The 19,337-nt window shown below is 41.1% G+C and overlaps 2 protein-coding genes across 12 annotated transcripts in view; one reads left to right on the forward strand and one right to left on the reverse strand.

Annotated features, from left to right (window-relative positions):
- Nucleotides 1-2,348: 2,348 nt before the first annotated feature.
- Nucleotides 2,349-12,400, reverse strand: stk17al (serine/threonine kinase 17a like). Its single transcript, XM_088436731.1, has 7 exons — nucleotides 12,101-12,400; nucleotides 8,526-8,738; nucleotides 5,496-5,640; nucleotides 4,842-4,968; nucleotides 4,708-4,756; nucleotides 4,451-4,630; nucleotides 2,349-3,502 (listed from the first exon to the last, which is right to left on the reverse strand). The coding sequence occupies exons 1-7, from the start codon at nucleotides 12,214-12,216 to the stop codon at nucleotides 3,220-3,222; spliced, it is 1,113 nt and encodes a 370-aa protein (XP_088292857.1). The 5' UTR covers nucleotides 12,217-12,400; the 3' UTR covers nucleotides 2,349-3,219.
- The window catches only part of hsd17b1 (hydroxysteroid (17-beta) dehydrogenase 1), a 36,070-nt gene continuing 22,997 nt past the window's right edge, over nucleotides 6,265-19,337 (forward strand). The window contains exons 1-8 of one of the 11 annotated variants that reach the window (XM_088436738.1): nucleotides 6,265-7,182; nucleotides 12,426-12,560; nucleotides 12,836-12,850; nucleotides 13,210-13,415; nucleotides 14,057-14,165; nucleotides 15,311-15,561; nucleotides 15,657-15,705; nucleotides 15,825-15,940. In XM_088436738.1, the coding sequence (XP_088292864.1) occupies nucleotides 15,686-15,705; nucleotides 15,825-15,940 (136 nt within the window). In that variant the 5' untranslated portion in view covers nucleotides 6,265-7,182; nucleotides 12,426-12,560; nucleotides 12,836-12,850; ... (2 more) ...; nucleotides 15,311-15,561; nucleotides 15,657-15,685. The other 10 variants (XM_088436732.1, XM_088436736.1, XM_088436734.1 and 7 more) reach the window with 10 other exon arrangements.

The raw sequence follows: 19,337 nt of genomic DNA on the forward strand, positions 1-19,337 counted from the left end.
GGAAGGAGTGAACTAAACTGAACTCATTTCGGAATAAAAAATCTTTGGTGTATAGTGAACAATTGCTAAAAAAAAAAAAAGGGCCTCAAAATGTTTGATGCCACTTACAGTTGAGGTTTACTGTCACATCATCTACAGCAGCAGTGTTTCAATCTGCTAGCGTAATGCTATGCTAAATGAGCTATTGTAGCTTGAGTAAAGGCAGCTGTGGCTAAAGCCAAACTGTGGCATAGATTTGCCACCTCTGTGGCCTAGGAGATAACAGGGCTGAAGTCTCGAGCTACACGTATCTGTCAATGTGACGTGGGAGTGGCTTGCAGCATCCTATCCAATAGGGGAGTGGTTTTCAAATGGGGGTGTGAGTACATCTGGTGGTACATAAACACCCCTCAACGATCAGCAGATTTAATTTGAGGTTTTTTGATGCAATGACAAGAACAGTACATTTTAAAATCAAGAGCAAATAAATTGGAACATTAAACAACTCAATGCTTAATAAATTCACAGTGAGATTTGAATCATTTGTTGATTGGAATAATAAACAGATGCCATTACATGATCTATATTCTGGAGTTGTTTAATATAATTCGCCTAGCGATAACACTACAAATGTAGTTCCAAAGGTGATTCAAGTTTATTAAAGTTAATTGAGTCAGACACTGATGTCACAGAACACCAGCCATACCCAGGGATCCAGAATAGTTTGAAGACTCAAATTTTAATTTCTTGAGCTAAATGCATCACCTATTGTGTCTTAACCCTAGAGCCCCCCCCCCCAGCCCAACACGCTGAGGGAGGAAGCGGCAGCCGCAGACCGAAAACAAGCTACACTCGCATCTACTCGCCATCGGCCTTTGTTGAGAAAGCTTTTGTTGTTGTTCGCCGGTTTCCAGGGACAAAATAAATAACTGGGACTAACCAAAGGCATTTGCCTCCCTTTCCGCCCCCGCCATGAGAAACACATTACCGGCGGTTTACGAGTGTCGAGCCATTCTGCTGTTTCTCCTTTTGAGCCGCGACCCCCTCCGATCTTCATTCCGCTCAAAATCCAAAAGACAATAGTGGTATTTAGAGTATTTTCTTTGATGAGCTCTGCGTGTTTTGCTACACTTGGAGCTTACGTGGTCTCATGTTTGTACCGAAAAGCTTGAGGTCAGCGCCGGAATGTGGCAGGAGCGAGCGAGGAGGTCAGAGCATCACCCAACACATTCCGCAGGGATGAAGCCAACAGGATTTGATTAGCCATACATGCTCATATATGGGAGATGAACTGCAGGTCACGGGATGGTGCAAATGTTCCAAATTCTTGAAGCATACTTTTTTTTTTTTTTTTTTGACCCCCAAAGCATCAATGGGAATTTAAGCTGGAAGGAATGTCCACATTAGTACAGACTGGTTAGCACGTCCGCCTCACATGTGTAGGTCATGGGTTCGGTTCCGCCTCGAGCCTTCCTGTGTGGAGTTTGCATGTTCTCCCCGTGCCCGGGTGAGTTTTCCTCACACATCCTAAAAAATATGCATGGTGGGTATAATGGATAGTCCAAATTGCGAATTTGTGAGTGTGAATGTTTGTTTGTCTCTGTGTGAGCTGCAATTGGCTGGCAACCTGTTTAGGGCGTACCCCGTCTGCTGCCCGAAGACAGCTGGTATATGCTATAGAATCCTTGCGAGGACAAGAGGTTCCACATTATATAATGTGTAACAAATTCTAAGAAATTACATTTTTTGAATGTTAAAAGAAATGAAACAATTGGTTCTGGAAAAAAAAATGACAAAGCTGAATCTAGTCAGAAAATGTACCCAATAGCATTTTTTATTGCAGCCCCACTAAATGCAGCTTTCTGATTAAAATGTTTTTAATCAGAAATATTCACTCGATTTCATCCACATCAGGGGGCAGCCATTTTGCTACTCGCTGTCCACGGAAAACAATGATAGCAGTTGGCTAGGGCTCAGGTAACGACCAATCACAACTCAGGCTTTGACGCTGAGCAGGGAATGGAGGACACTTTTGTTTCAGAAACTGAACTATCTTTGATCTCTAATGTTATATGAAGAAAAATTCTTTTGTTTCACCGTTAACTTCGTCTTTTCAGAAAAACATCATTTTGTGGCACTCGACAGCTTAATCTCTTGCCCCCAGCTTTTAACTGAAAAAAAATTGTGCTTTCACAATACCAAAAAATGAAAAAAAAAAGTGGAGATATTGATACTCTAATGCTACACTTCTCTCTTCAAAAAAAAAAAAAAAAAAAAAAATATATATATATATATATATATATATATATATATATAAAGTATATGTAGGTGCTGGTTGATATTGTAAATAATGCTCAGTCAGTCAGAAGTTTGATACAAAATGTACATGTATTTCTCTCTTTACACTTTGCAATGACAAATAACATTTATTCAACTTTGAACAACAAAAAAAAAGTCCATGAGGACAAGTGCAAAACTGCCTGAAATCCACAAGCAGAAGGCGGCAACAAAAATCAAATAAAAGTTAACATTGAAAAAGCAAGACGTTAGCAAATCCATACACAGGCTGGCGAGAAAAAGACTTCTGTTTATTGGTTGACACACCAACAACATCGTGGCGCCCTGCGTTGTGTATTGTACGACCCTTCATCAGTTTCACCATTCAAACTAATTCAGCCTCCAGGAGTTATTGTCAAGAACTTGCTGCATTCTCACAGTTAAGTACAAATTGTTTAAAAAAAACTGTTAAAAGAAAAAGGTGCGAATACTTGTGCAAACGCCCAAAAGAACAACGTGAATACACCAACGTGGCACTTTTTCCGTATGTACAGTAGGCTAGGGCTGTGCGATTGTGTGGAGATGTCCTTTTCAACAAAATGTTTCTTGGTTAAAAAAAAAATTAAAAAAAAAGTGCTTAAGATTTTATTGAAAAACGTGAGAATGCTGACACGAGCTGACTGCAAATGTAACATAAATAAACAATATAAAAATGAACTTCTTTAGCAATAGCTCACTGTAAAACGTCAATTTTTTTTCCTCCTTCACCACAAACTCATCGTAGACGGTTGAGACGTCCGGATCCGGTTTTGGTCGCCTTTTGCAAGCGATCCAGTTTGAAAGGCTAATTCAGTTTTAAACGAGGAACCAGCCTTCCTCCTCGTCGTTCCCCCCCATGAGTCCATCCACACAGGCACCTCTAGAATGGAAGTCTGTCCGTCTGTTTGTTTGTTTGTTTGTCCTTCAGCAGATGAGCTCCTGCTGTATTTCGGGGCGAGGGACAAAGGGGGGCTCAGCGAAGGAGAAAGCGCCACAGCCCGTCTTCAGCTCGCCCTGGCACGCCAAGTAGGAGCCCATCAGGCCCAGCTCAGGGGATGGCGCCGGGCTCTCGGGCTCCGACTCGGACTGGCTGGTGTCGCCGGTGTCTGGTTCGTCCAAGGATGACGAGGACCGCGTGGCGTGGAGTGTGTGGGTGAGGGGGTTCAGCCATGGGTGGCTCAGGCATTCCTCCGCCGTGGCTCTCTTCCTGAGAACACAATAATAACATGAAAAAAATGAGCTGACATTTTTTTTACATAACCAAAATGGAACAAAAAAAAAAAGTTTTACTTGGAAAATATGTCTTTTCGTCTATTATGCAAGGAATTTTTCTGTCATCCCCAGCTAATACATCAACGCTGACAAGTGGACACATGCTTTCATCCGCCATCCGCTAATTCCATTTTCTCTGCTACCGCTGCGTCAGATGAACAATTATCCTTCAAAATCACCTTATTGCTGTCTTAATGAGGTGATGCTTCACAAGAGAAAAACGTTTGGGATGACAGGCCAAACTAAAGTAATCCTGAACAGTTCGCAAGGGACAGTAACCGCAAATAGCCACAAAAAAAGTGATATTGATGATTTAAATCATATTGACCATCCAAAACATTCTTTAAACCACCATCAAACAATAAAGTTAAGTCAGAGCTCGTGCTAACTTGATTCTAACAACCTTATAATCATCGACTATTAAATGATTACTATTTGGTAAATCTTAGATGGTTTCTTAGCTTGCTGGAGCTACTGTGGTTCTCTCACAATCACACCATGACAGTATCCAGTTTAAATATAAAAACTCAAGAGATATGTGAGTTTGTCACCCTTTTCATATGGCAGTAGCTAGCGGTAACCCGCTAAAGATGAGCGTTATGAAATGGCTGGTGTCAGTTTTATCCAAGGTGAGTTCTGTTATCATTATTAGCATCACCATCACTACTTCAGCATTGTATTGGTCTTTTTAGGTCAGCTGGAATGATGATGAATAACCTAAATGAGTCATATAGTCACTTTGAAGTCATCACAACAAAACACAACAAAATGAAGTCAGAACTTGCGCAAAAGGAAACCATTTTTTGCCTCATGCGCTCATTTCAGACGCATTTCCGACTTGACTCACATCCTCAATGTCTATGTACGTCTAAGTAAATCTCACCTGGGGTTTTTCACCAACAGGGACTTGATGAAGTCGACGGCCGGCGGAGAGATATCCTGGAAGGTGTCGTGCGTGTACTCTACGCTGACTTGAGAGATGTTGAGGAAGGTCTCCTGCTTGTCGTCACCCAGGAAGGGCGACTCACCGGTCAGCATGACGTAGGTCAGAACCCCGATGCTCCTGGCCACATTAGACATGACTTGTCAGCTTTGTAGCGCAGGTTTAGCTCTGGCAAATGTGCTATGGGGTACACTCACCACATGTCAGTAGCAGTGCTGATGGGTTCATAGCTGAGAATTTCTGGAGCTACAACACAAATGACCTAAATTAGCCAACCGTGACAAATACAGAAAAAAAGCAGAAAACTAGATTTAGTGTTTTCTGGACTCACCAACATACTCTGGAGTACCCAAAATCTCCCGAACCTCGCTGATGCTGTCCATGTGTCTGGAGAGGCCAAAGTCCACGATGCGGATGTCGCCCAGGGGCCTAGCGCTGGTCAGCAAGATGTTTTGTGGCTGCGGGATCGGAAGGCCCAAAGTTACATAAGCGCCAAAGTCGGTAGCGAATGGGATTTGGCGCTTGGTTTGAGATGAAAAGCACCCTGGAGGATTTGGAAGTCCGCGCCGTCAGTCGGCATCTCACTGAGCCTCTGATCTACGCTAAGCCAATCAGGGAGAACTGGTCAGACATCATATATGATGACTTCCCGGTTAAATTGTTGCGGCGCACAATGGCTTGGATTAACGCCAGATTTGCTTGGGAACCCAATCTCTTGACATCCCAATCATGACCCACTAGGGATTACTCTTATCAAGATGACATGTTTTCTGGCAGAGAAACCGGATACTTCAGGGACAACGACACTTATAAAAGAATAAAAAATAATAAGTACTAGCCTTGTTATCTCATTCACGGTTATTACTCGCCCCCCACCCGCGCCATGGGAACTAGGTTGCCTGCAGGGGTTACATAACTAGCTAAATATCTCCAGGGAATAGTCTGTCCCATGTAGTCACGTAATATCCCATATAGGGGCTCTTACCTTTAGATCCAGATGCACCACATTGTTTCGATGCAGGAAGGCCACCCCCATTAGGATCTGCCGGGCCAACCGGATCACGTCTTTCTCCGTGAAGGCGTCGTCGTTGTCGGCGACGCACTGATCGAAGATCTCGCCGCCGGCAGCACTGGTGCGGGAAAAGAACACGGGGGGAGTTAAGTACAGAGAAGCCTTTTGACCACAGGAGGTCATTAGTTTCAAAATTACGAATGATGTGCAACGAACTAGTAAGTGCAGTTTTTGTAGGCGGTATAAACAGGACCGTTGTAAACTGAGGACCTCTTGAAATGACGTTTTCATTGCCGTTAGTTTTCAAATGGTGCCATTATGAAAAGTACTTTGAGGATGAGCAACACATTTTGTCAAGCCCTGAGGTATGGGTCATTATTGAAAATGTTAATTTCTAGATGGGATCTGGGATTTTATGAAAGCCACAAGATTTACATTGACTAAACATAACCTTAGTGCTTAGTCAGTCTTCCTTTTGGTTTGCTTAACTGCCAAGGGGACAAAAGTCATTCCGTTCTTTTGATATAATTGAGGACACCAAACCGAAACCCAAGCCCACGTTTCTTCTGCGTTATATAACTCAATGTCTCTGTGTACTTTGGCTTGATAACGAGTTCATATCTGGGCTAAAGGTAGCCATTTCATTTCCCACTGGGTAATCATAACAGGGTGAGTTGGCAGCATGTTCAGATAAGAGATAATCGGAGTTGACCGTTATATGGGTTGCGATAGCACAGTGGGAACCAACCATATCTTGTGTCTTATATCTTTAGATTGCAAGTTTCGTCCAAATGTGGTTGAAATTGGATATTCACGTTAGACGGCGTATTGTACATAAAAGTATGTAGCGTACCTCTCACAAGGAGTAAATCGTTATTCGACAGTCGGGTGGGCCTACAGTGTAGTGATGAGGTTTCTAAATAAGACGGCAAAAAGTTGAGGTCAGTAACTAGATACTGTAAGAACCTCCGCCTTGGTCTTCCCAGGGATTATACTTCAAAAAATGTCACATTTTTGCGGATAACTCAGCCTGCCCGCTACACTTGTGTAGCAGGCGCTAAGTAAAGCAAAATTACGGAAGATCAAGGCGCGATGCCCCATCCATCAAAACGGTTGACAAGTTCAACCACCCCCACCTAAAAAAAACTTGATGCATGTGTGGAGGATTTAGATACACATGCTTTTTATCGTCCGGAGGAACCGTCGCAAGGAGTTACGTAAGCGCGTCGACCTCCCGGACATCGCGCCCTCAACAGGCCTCAGCTGTGAAAACAGCGCCGATGTTTTGCTGGATTTTGGGGATCTCATCCTCTTTGTTGTGATCCTCGATGTTGACCCCCCTCTGAAAGCGTTGGCAGCATGGGTTGTCAATGCTCTGTACAAATCAGGTGTACGTTCAGGAGTTCTAAGGTCGTGGATTTTAGGTTTACGTCCACGTTTTAGCGGACCAAATTTGAACGTTTGCAATCCGATTTTGTTTTTAATTACCCTGGGTGATTGTCCATTATCTGTTTAGAGTGGAAAATCTTTTTGTTCGCGCTTCTTTCTCAAGAGCTCTCACGACTTCAGACGTTCCTCCCCTACAGCGAGCAGCCAGATTAAAGCCTGAAGTTGACCACATGGACGAATGGATGAGGTCAGATCAGTCTTAAATCTCCAAGTAAGTGGCTATTAAACATGGGGGGGTTACACTGAGTCTTCGGGAGTCATCCTGCTTGGCTGTCCGGTCCACTAAGTTTTAAGACCTCCGGTTTTCAGTCCTATTTAAAAAAAAAAAAAAAAAAAAAGAAACCCAGTGGGGTCATTCACGCTCCGGGCCAATTTAGACAATGCAAGATAGGGGGAAAAAAAAAAGGCACTCCAAATGTAAGCAAATGAAAACAGGAAATTAAAAGATAACTTTCAAATCATGTTTTAGCCAGAGTAAACTTAAAGGCTTAACCCTATGAATTTAGTTGCTGCTGCTCTTTTTGAGGGGATATTATGTCATGGGGCAGCGACACTAATAGAATAGACCCAAATAGATTAGGATGCCTTTATTGTCATTGTAAAATACAATGAAATTGAGCGCAGCTCTGATTGGTGCATATTAATAATAGGAGTTTAAGGTTTACACGGGACATGTTTTTAAACTGAAAACAGGCAAGCTATCTAGATTACTTTGGGCTTTCATTTATATGACAACTTTTGTTGATTCTCTAGGGTATCTGTGAGACTCTTTTGAAAAAGGAGCTTGTTTTTCCCTTACATAGTGACAACACCAGCCACTACAGGGTTTCCAGTTATCTGTTTGCGGTTCGGCATGAATCGGGCCAGTCGCCTTTATCTAATCCTTTTAAAGTTCATCAAACTAGTCATTTCGCAGTTAGCAAAGGGGAAGGGGGGGTTTGTGCGGTTGGCTACCGACTGCAGCTGCACGTGAAACGCTGAGAAACTAGCGTCTATTTCACAGACAAGACTGCGGATGTGGTTGCGGCTATGAGAAGTATGTGTGAGAGCGTGTGTATTTGCCGGCTGGCGCGCTACTTTTAGCAGCGTTTCTTACTGCCTCGCACGGAGGCAAAACTGAGAAAAAAAAAAAAGACGTTCGTGCGACCAGTGTAACCAATTGCAAACTGTAAACGCCAGCTTGATTTAATATGCTCCTCTCTGGGTGACCTGCGGTGCGACTTTTCCGCTTTTGCACTTCGTTAGAATAGTCATCATAACATAGCGACAAAGCCGCAATGAGACTACTTAGCATTTCACACCACAAGGTTGTTTGCGAATATGTTTCAATTTCCTCTGAGTGTTAAAGGGTATTTTACAGTTGTGCACACACTTGCACTAATTGTGAAGTATATTTAGTTGCCTCATGTAATACAAAATAGTGAAATTTTGGTCAAATGCATAATGTATACCATGTTAAGTTTAAATGAATAAATATTAACATCAAAGAGGCGACTGATTGACTCAATTTCCATCCCTAGCCGTTGCGAGCTTTTCATTCCTTGGCCTTCTTACCATTCCAGCACCAGGATGATCTCGGTAGCGGTTTCGTAGACCTCGTGCAGGGCCACCACGTACGGGTTACACTTGGCCAGTTCCAACACGGCGATCTCGTTGAGGATGTCCACGCGGCAGTCCTGGCCTTTCCGCCGCTTGCGCAGAAACTTGGCGGCGTACTGCTTGCCCGTGGCCTTCTCCGTGCACTTCTTCACCACCGCAAACTTTCCCCTGAAACAGACAGTTTTACATTTTAAATAGAAATCGTTTTCTATCCAAAAATAAAAACATGATTCTTAGCACTAATGTGCCACAACGGGCCACACGCACATACAAAAAAATGCTAAGTGGTTTCATTGGAGAGCACAGATGTTGCTATTGAGCTCAAATATGTGCACAGGAAATGCCATTAGACACTAAGTCAGCAGGCCTTGATTTTCCATGCTTGGAAGATCTGACCAGTAGAAGTCCAGGCAGTTGAGGATTCACAACGTGAGAAGTCAAGCAATTATTAAAGACCTGAGCACATGCCAATATAATATTAAACATATGCAAAGAAAATCTGAGCCATGCTCATTGTTAAGATGAGCATTTAATTTTCTTCCTACTGTATACATTTTTGTAGAACTGTTCAATACGTGTCTGCCACAGTATAGCTCCTACTACTGCCGAGGTGGGCTTACCCGGTCGGAATTTTTTTTTTATTTGATTTAAGGAGAAGGAAAACTTTAGTTTATATTTTGGTTATTGTTAATAATGAATTTATTTTTCAGAACAACACATTTTGTCCACTTGGTGTTGACTGAAAATCCCATTTGCTCAAAGCTCATGTAACCACAGCTCACCTGTTTTATGGGTTTGGTCATGTAACACTGACAAGCTGGGCCTTGATCGGGAGTTATCTTAATATTGAATTGCATGCTATGTCATTTTCCAGTACACAGCGAGTACAATGTGTTTTCAAAATAATTACTGAACATGAATAATAATTTAACTATCAAATTGATTATGGACAAAATTTCAATTTTCAATTAACTTTTTTTTTTTTAAACTGTTCATTCTATGCCTTATGTCTCATGCCGTCATGAATGCCATCTGAATTGCAGAGGTGCTTTTCAACACTACAACACAGCACAACTAACAAATGGTAATGAAAACGAAAGTGTAAGAGAGTCCCCGGTTTATGAACTCACATTTCTTCGGCGGCAACATAACCTGAATTTAAACAAAGTAAGCTACCTTCCAAAATACACCTTGTTCTTTAGTAGCGTTAGAAACCAAGAACACCCTCGCAGAAAAGATGCTGCCTCAATGTTCTGGGCATTCACATTTTCATTAGTCAAAGGTCAAGATGCCCTCCCCAGAACATAATGACCCCCCCATTTCTTTTTAAACACAGCTGACAGCAACATGGACAAATGGATACATGTTGACACCTTCACACAGAGGCAATGACAGTCATACAAAAAGCTAGCCAGTTGGTACTACAGACCCGAGGACCACCCACCTGACCGGGCCGGAAGCGAATAAGGGAGGGAGGGCAATTGGCTCAACGTTTAGCTCCGGCCAGCATGTTTTGAAAGCCACCACAATGTAACCTGAAAAAGTCCAGTCAGCGTGGTGCCGCTCATTTTTTCCTGAACGTTCCCACACCGTCGTATCAAATTCAGCCTCACTGTCTGTGGCCCAGAGCCTCTGGGTTAATGTGCAAAGAATGCAAAAAGGCAAAATCCCCCGTCAGAGCCTTTTCTCAAATTAATTAGCCCCGTAGAGAAGGAGCGCCTTGTGGGCTGGGGAACTACATGTGTGATGAAAAGAAGTGATCAATGGCCACAATGGTTGGCGGATGGGGGTCTTTTCAAAGAAGAGTCAAAGGTTACCAAACATGGCTGTCGTCCAAAGGGGCTGTTAGACCAAAACACATTCGTGGTGTGGCCTTTTTATGCATGTGGCAGCATTTCAGCGAAAATGGCAATACTGCGAGCTCGTGCCAATTTTTCTGTAGTGCCCTAAGATTGCGAAACATTAGCCGAGGAGAAGCTAGCGTCATTCAATGGCTGTCCAACTTGACCATGAATAGCAGCAATATTGAAGCAAAAGATCCTAAAGGCTCCTGGCGAAATTGACGTCTGAGTAGGAAGTGTGGTAAACTGCTCAAGATGATACAGAAATAGGTCGTGATGGAAGTCAACAGTTGATAAGCGGCCAATGGCTAGCTGCTTAATGTCAGGTACCTACCTCTTTAGTTTCCTTGCATTATTAAAGCAATTCTGCTGTAATTTTCTGTCCCATTTTATAAATGTTAGTGTGTATACTGAATATATTCTAAAAGCCTAACAGACGACGATCCTTTGTCATCATAATTCTAACCCTTGAGAAATTGACTTCCTGCGGAAGTTTGCGCCACGACAAACAACAGGAAAACGTGCATGTACGCATACAAATTACAAAGGAGATGACAGAGTTAAGTTTCATATCCGGCCACAAATATTTTTTACTGTGCTCAACATCCCCCTTGTAAGTATGTAAACTATAAATCTAATCAGCAGGAATACAAAGACTCGTACACAAACATACAATACACACTCCGTGTACTTGATGCGATTTCAAGGGCCGATTTCAAGATGACTTCGCAGGGACAAAAGACATGGGGGAGGATGGTGAGAGTTTTGGGAGAGGGGGAGGAAGTCGCTTCTGTTACTCTGTCATGAATTTTACAAGCCTCCCCAGTCACATACACAACACAGACAGTCATAACTCCAGGCTGCATCCCGGGATATCCCATCAAGACTAGCCTCACGTGTGCCCCTTTATTACTTTATTTAGCTTTTGATGAGCTCAGACACTTGTGCTACTATTTAGAAAGATGTGAATAACACTTTCTAATGTTGTGCTCGCCTTATTTGGTTGCACAAGCAAGTGGAGGAAAACATTCAAACACGTCTACAGTATGAGTCAGCGAGTGCAAATTAGAATCTGAATCATAATCATCGTTGTATAATTAGTACTTCTTCAAAACGGAGATTGTGCTACATGTGTTTTTACAAATACAACAACAAAAAAAGATCTGCTTCTCAGATATTCAATTTTTCACTCAGGTCTTTGTGTGTGGAATCGTGTGTCTTCTCTGCAGGTACGCTTCCTCCCTCATTCCTAAAAAGTTCAGACGACCCCAAATTGTCCTTAGGTATGTGAGGATGAATCCTTGTTATTCTTGAGGTGCCCCTCAGTTTTGTGCTGATTATAACCCAGAGGACGGATGGATGGATGGATGGATGAATGGCAATTATAAAAATAATGCTGCACAAATGGTTCCCAAAATAACGTTGATATGCACTGTAACTTTTATTAGTGCCACAATACGGAAATTCCAACATCGTCTGAACTTTGATCACAAAATAAGTCCTTTCCCAGGAATTCCTCATGGCTCTTTTTGCACATGATTTCTGCACATGAATGAATTTTGCAAAACTCACACGCGTCTCTCTCACACGTGCCTGGCAACTAATAAGATTAACGTAATCACTTCAGCTTCCAAGCGCCGTTCCATTCAGGTCTTACGACCAGATGAAAATAAACAAAACAATACTTACCGGCCCAGTTCTTTGGCTGCCAGCTCGTAATTAGCCGCGAAGTGATCCGATCTTATCCTGGTGTGCACTTTCGCCACCATTCCGCTCTTGTTGTCAATCTTGGCTGCGCTTAGCATCGTTAATGAGCAAAGTTCAAATCAAATAACTGTCTAGGGGCAAAACAAAACTGCTGGGGGATCAGCTAGAGCTGAGCATGGTAATAGAATATGTAACTGCACCAGACGATAGAGAAATAATCCAAGTTACAAGGGAGAACGCGCAAGGTGTGTGACTGACTGCTGTTTAAATTGCTCTAACTTCAACCTCCTCGTTCCGGTTAATAAAGCGCTACCGCTGGCCCGCCCATCTATGAGACGTCACCAAGCGTGAGCCAATCAGCTTGCGGGTAATCACCGGAAAAGGGCGGAGACAGGTTGAGTGCCAGCTGGCTGTGAAACGTTCAGGTCACGCGAGTTTGCAGGTAAAAACAATTTCCAGTTTTTTCAAACGACTTCAAAGAACAGTACTGTAAATGGCAAATTTTGCCCTAATTTAGAAATGTAAAATCTTTATATCATTTTTTTTCACCCCAAATCTTGGCCTTTCATTCACCGTTTATACAGTGTATGATTTTCTATCTATCTGTTTGTCTAGCTATCAAGCCATCTATAATTGTTAGATACAATTAACATGTACAGTACATTAATTTCTTTTACCTGTAGTTTTATGATTCACATTGATGGCTTCCCGCACAAGGAAATGCAAAATCTGGTATATATGAATATTTTCATTCATCCATTTTCTATCGTGTCTGTTATCATTAGGTTCTCAGATGAGCTCTATGGTATACTTTGAACTTTTTGCCAGGTAGTCACAGGACATGTATGGAAAATGGGCATTCATTCTCGCAGAAAATGGATCGTTTACAGTCATGAGCATCAGCAAGCGTAAATCAACTTTTAAAACTAACATTTGAACTGAGGCCAAAGTAGTGTGACCTTCCATAGGTACTTTCATAGGTTAGACTTTGTAACAAAGCACAGCATGTTCACAATTCACGTCCTCCTGGCACGCACGCTAGATGCTATCGTCGCTGTGTTTTTAGCCAACTGCGTTTGGCTACGCTTCAGGGTTGCAGGTGAGACTCGCAAGCTTCCCGTGGGTGACAGGAACGTGTGTGGGAGAGTGCCTGCCCGAGGAATTCGGAGCATCTCGAGGCGTCGCCCGGGACGAGTCAGCGTGGAAAGTGATGACGATCTCGACAAACTGGCTGTAACTGTCAACTAACAGTGTGCCGGCAAATAGCTGTTGTCTACGCGGTCCGAGGCGTGTCAAGGCAAGGGCCTGATTTGTTTTGAACAATATTTGACACATGAAGGCAGAGGTTAAACAAGGTTAAATTGGGTTTTCTAAGACATCTTAAGTTTCTGAATGATATCTGACATAAGATGGGTAAAGAGGCTGGGGTTATTGGTCAAGTAAGCCAAAGTAAGGAGTACAAAGTACAGATAATCTGTTTTCAAACAGAGGGAGGAAAGGTAAACAGTCGGCAGAAAAATACATACAAGGTTTACATCTTCTTGAGCACAGTAGTAGTATTTGTGCTTCATTACATTCGACCAATGTAAATTGGAAAAGTGTTTTAAGTTTTCATTCAGCCATGGATTGTCCATTCAGTCTGGCTGTTGTTTTTACTGATGGCCTACAAGAGCTAAAACGAATAGTATCTCTCTTTTCTGCTAAGATAACTAGATTATTTCAATGTCAATATGTTACATTTCTATTAGTATCATGTCATATTTTGCGAGTGAGTCAGTTATCATGCTAAAACATAAATGGTTAGCATCATGCTAATCGAGTTCCTTTCCTCAATTCAGCCTAATGTTTTACGAAATGTTCAACTTTCTCTGTTAAAGTTTGTCAGTTGATTGGTCGTTTCTCTCTGTGTGCTCTTTAACTTGCTGGCAACAAATTCAGGGTGTACCCCGCCTGCTGTCCAAAGACAACTGAAATAGACACCAGCAAGCCCGCCACCCTTATGAGGACAAGCGGTTAGGAAAATAGATAGATGAACTCTTCCAACTATGTAAGTATGGTGCCTAAAATTGTTCATTTTCTTGGTAAAACATACCCATATATATATATATATATATATATATATATATATATATATATATATATATATATATATATATATATATATATATATATATATATATATATATATATATATATATATATATATATATATATATATATATATATATATATATATATATATATATATATTTTTTTTTTTTTTTTTTTTTTTTTTTTAATCGTGCCAATTATGCTAACGTATCAATGGCCATTCTCTAGTTAGCGTCAAAATGAACTCATTTGCTGTCTGATGATATGATACATTAAGGATAGGTAATTATTTCATACTTATTTATCGTTTACGCTCGTGTATTACTGCTTCTAGATATTTGCGGACTTTACCTTTTTGTCAAGCTATCTCCATAATGGGTTCAACAATTTATCTATCTATCTATCTATCTATCTATCTATCTATCTATCTATCTATCTATCTATCTATCTATCTATCTATCTATCTATCTATCTATCTATCTATCTATCTATCCATCCATCCATCCATCCATCCATCCATCCATCCATCCATCCATCCATCCATCCATCCATCCATCCATCTATCTATCTATCTATCTATCTATCTATCTATCTATCTATCTATCTATCTATCTATCTGCTAGCTGTAGAGAGTTCATTAGCTAGCGCTAGCTCTAGCTAGCTAGAGTTGTTGAGCTAGATAGCACAAAACCAAGGAATGAATCTGAAACAAAAATGCTAAATTATATATCACTTCTCAAGATTGTTGATAGTCGATTGCCGATTGTGGTTACCTGTTGAAATTCTAAACTGAGATTGTGTGTATTGGCCGGCACCACAGCTCACGGCATTGCGAATTTTCTGGCGGTATGTCACATGGTGGACAAAGTTGTTATGTGGCACACAGCGCACAATTGTCCATTTTCACCGTAGCAAAGCAAATTGTGTTGCCGCCAACAGGCAGTGATGTCAATGAACGCTATTGACGGCGAACATTCCACGAATCCCTCCTGAGTCATTACCGCATCAGGTTGCGTAACCTCTTGCGGAGGCTAATTGTTACCTGAAGTCCTCTGCAGAGCCTTGACCCTTCCGCCTTCTACATCTCTCTCACCAAACCAGGGGTCAGAGTGCAAAGGAGGCTCGTCGGCCGGCGAGCGAGCGCGACCAGGCCCAGGAGAGCAAACTAAAACACATACCAGCGAATTAGCCCGCCAGCTCGCTGTTTAGCTCGCATAAATGTGAGAAGTTGAGTCGTGACCTTTCTGACGTTCTCAAGCAAAACAGACCTGGGTTTTGTTTGGACCCTGCCCTTCTAAAAAATCCAACATGTGGACATGATTGAATCAAACACAATCAGAATTTGACAGTGGGTAAGTCGTTTGTGGCAATGAGTTAGCTCTTTATGACCCAGCATTTTTTTGAAGGCTTTTAATTGTAATTGATCGTCAAATTTTCATTGCATTAGAAGCTGGCCACTAAAGCATTGAGTTCAACATGAAGCATCTCAAGTACAGGTGTGCGTCACAACACATTGAGTGACATGAGACAGGACTGTTGAATATTTGTCCGCCTCAGGATTTTGTCTTTAGGCCTGCTGCCTTTGTAAGCGCACTATTTGCTTTCTCCATTTTAGTTTCTGTGACCCAATTCCAAGCAAGACATTACTCACAGATGATGGGGCACAAACGAGGAAGGCCCCAAGATGGCAAATAAGTGAGCGACGCGTCCTCGTGAGACACTTTGAAAGAGGTGATGTAGAGGAAAGTCAAACAGCCATTCTTACTAAGTGTATTTACTTTCTCCCTTTCTCCTGGCTTTTTTTTTTTTTGTTAAGGAAATTTGCACCAGTTAACAAGACTTTGCCATGACCGTGACAAAAAATGTAGAACACTGAATGAACCCTGGAGAGTGAGTTAATTCCAGTAAGGGAATGATAAGATTCAGTGTAGTGGTAATCTGATCTAAATCCACACTGTGCTTGCTGGTGTGCTGGCGTTTATCATTTACATACGAATAGGGTACTTTACAAGACAACGGTGACAATGCAAACACTGGAAATCGCAAAGAAGGGCGACATACAAACGAAATTCACACCAGTTAAAAAGGACATTTTTTTATTTGCATTTTTTGAAAAACTTCACCATCAGACAACAGCTTTGTCAAAGACCCGTGAAATGATGTATTATGTGTTTATCTGGCCTGTAATTGGTATTTCACACAGATACACTGCTTTGTAAATATTTTTTGTAAATATTTATTGCCATGTAATGATATGAGATACCTTTCATTACGTAACTCGATGCAGCACTACTCTTTTTAGACTGAAAGGTAATGATAGAAACTAAACAAAACAAAAGAATCCACTATCTGCAATTCAATGTCCCAAAAATGGTTGTCATGGAAACAAACAGCTAGGCGGACACTGTTTCGATCAATTTTACGCTCAGAAATAGGTATTTGACACCAAACTGTGACAGTTGGAAGTCGTGTTGGCCCACTCAAGGTCTCTGGAATGTTGCGCTATTGTGCATGTCAAACTTTTACTCATTCACTGCCATTGACGGATATAGACAGCATTGATCCATCTCTGAGGTAATTATTTTTGTCACTTTACGACTTTATTGCGAAAAATGATCAAATATGTTCAAAGGGATCGTACACTTATTTGGTCAATTTCAGCAGTAAAAAGATGTGTGTTCATAATTTCCTAACTATCTTATCTTTAAAAGAAACTCAATACTTTTTTAAAAAAAAAAATGGCAGTTGCTGTCGACAGTAAATGACATCAAGTGTTGAAGGCTTATTTAACAACAGATTACAGTTTACCTTATGGATGTCACATGACCAACAGTGAGTTTTTAAAGTTATCAATCTTACATTAAAAAATATATCAAATTAAGTATAGAAAAAAATATTAACTTTTTACTGCTGACCAGCCATTGAGTGGAAGTGCACAAAATTAAAACAATGTATATATTTTTTAATATTCTGTTTATATAACTATACAATTTATCCCGTGGTTATCAAAAATCTACATATAAATACTATACAAATGCAAATGACTGAACTGTTAAATTTAGTGGTACAAATTCTGGACTTACCTTCTTACATTTGTCTGAATTCCAACAATTAGCTACTGTGTCGGTAGTTATGCAACTTAATTTGCGTGTCGCTATTTAACCAGATGATTTAATTCGCACTGTTAGTGAGGTCACACACTGGTGTCATCTCAATGCAAAGCCGTCTGAAAGGGGCTGCGATGCTTTCACACCTCGTAAAATGCAACAGTCCAGTCCGGCTTGATTTAGGCTGCTTAAACCCGCCACCCACGTCTTAAACATTCTTGATATTCGCCCCACTGACTCCACTGTGGAAAACAACAACAATGACTTCTCGGTGGCCGGCATGGGAAGCGTTTCCAAACTTTCAAAATTTGTTTGACGCGCATTGCTGAAAAATGAATGGTATTAAAAATTAAGTTCCTAAACCTTCTTGGCAAAAGCGGGGGGAACAAAATCACCTGGGGAATCAAAACAATTCATCTGGTAAGCTGCGGATCACAAGATATTTTGTGCTGGAGAGACCCCCTAACAGGAGCATGATGTGTGGCCTTAAAAAAACGGATTTCAAGTCAGAGCTATTAAAACGTGGTGTTTGCCTGTGGAATGTTTATCTAGAGTTTTTGTGTACTCTCTCCAAGCAATTGGCAGAACATATATTGATGTACTGTACTCAGGCACATGTCAAACGTAAGGCCTTGGAGCTATATCTGAGAAAAATAGCATGCTTATTTACTTTTCTCTTCCCCTGAGAGCTAGCCTAAATATTTATGTCCAGCGTTGCGTCCATTTTATCTTAGCAAGGCAACAAAGTGAATTACAGGACACTAGCGCTTTGTCAGGTAGCTCCAGTGAGTCAAAAGATATAGAAAAAAACAACTGAATATGTTGGGTGTCAGGAGTTAAAAAAAAAATCGTCAAAAACAAGTGCAATGCTATTTTCTATACATAATGATATGATGATGTCATCATACAGTACTGTATATGATAGCTCTAAATGTGACTGTGTTTCTTCGAGAAAGCCTCCAGCTCACCAATGAGGACAAAGTGCGATAGAAAATGGAAGCATGGTACTAGCTTTAGTTTCAACCGCATCATAAATGGTGTGTCTGTATCAAGCATTGGCGTTACAGGAAGTGCGTGATTCTAGAATCGGCAAGTGGGCGATTTTGCATGTACAGAGTCGTTTTGCCGCATCCAGACCACAGGAATGCATGACGAGCGCCTTGCTCACTGACTTTTGCATGTCAAGACAGAGATAGCTGTTAAAATCAGTCATCTTTCAGGTATAATGATTATTTTTTTTAATGCATTTGTGCTGAGTAGTGCTCATTTGATAGCCGTATAGAAATGTGCAACTGCACTGCATGCCCCTAATTTCCATCTGACAGTGACAGGTAACCATTTTTTTGAAAACCTGAAGTCTTATTTTTTGGGGGTGGAGGTGGGGGGGGTAATTTTAATATCTTAACAGTGTCAGCGATTTCCTGCACGTCCTGTCAAAAGTAGGCAGCCACACAACCAGTGAAAACACGTTGGTTGCCAGGTGCCCTTCAACACAGAAACGATGTGTGAAGTGTTTTTATGAAATAAGTTGCTCAATTTTTGGCAGCACAGTGATGGCGGTTAGGCCATTCAGTACGCCTTCCAAGTTCAGACATTCAGGGCTCTGGCCTTTTTTTGAACTTTTCATTTTTTATGAATTTACTATGGCTCCCTCGCAAATGACAAAAACATGAACGTTTTATTGAAAACTACATTTCCTATAGGTGTGAATGAGAGATTTGTGAATGGCAGATTTCTAAACTTACTTTCACTATATTGATGTCATCTGTTATGCTATAGTTACGAATTTTTTAATGTCAAATTTTGGCCCTTTGTATGCTCCCATGTTTCTATGAAACATGTTAAAAACCTATATGAACAAAATGGATACAGCAGTGGACACAAATCAATAAGATGGGTCTTGGGTAGATATGTAAAATTGGTAGTTTCATATATGTACATATATATGTACATATATATGTACATGTACATAGATATGTGTACAATTGTACACATATGCAGTATAGGATATGCTGCATCAC

Source organism: Hippichthys cyanospilos, chromosome 16, assembly GCF_059441005.1.
Source record: "Hippichthys cyanospilos isolate Australia breed blue-spotted pipefish chromosome 16, RoL_Hcya_1.0, whole genome shotgun sequence".
Taxonomy (NCBI): domain Eukaryota; kingdom Metazoa; phylum Chordata; class Actinopteri; order Syngnathiformes; family Syngnathidae; genus Hippichthys; species Hippichthys cyanospilos.

Coding starts and splice junctions, on each gene's coding strand:
- stk17al (XM_088436731.1), bottom strand. CDS start 12,216: ATGCTAAGCGCAGCCAAGATTGACAACAAGAGCGGAATGGTGGCGAAA. Junction 5,641..8,525: donor ATCATCCTGGTGCTGGAATG/GTAAGAAGGCCA, acceptor TTCCCGCACCAG/TGCTGCCGGCGGCGAGATCT. Junction 4,969..5,495: donor TGGTGCATCTGGATCTAAAG/GTAAGAGCCCCT, acceptor CCGATCCCGCAG/CCACAAAACATCTTGCTGAC.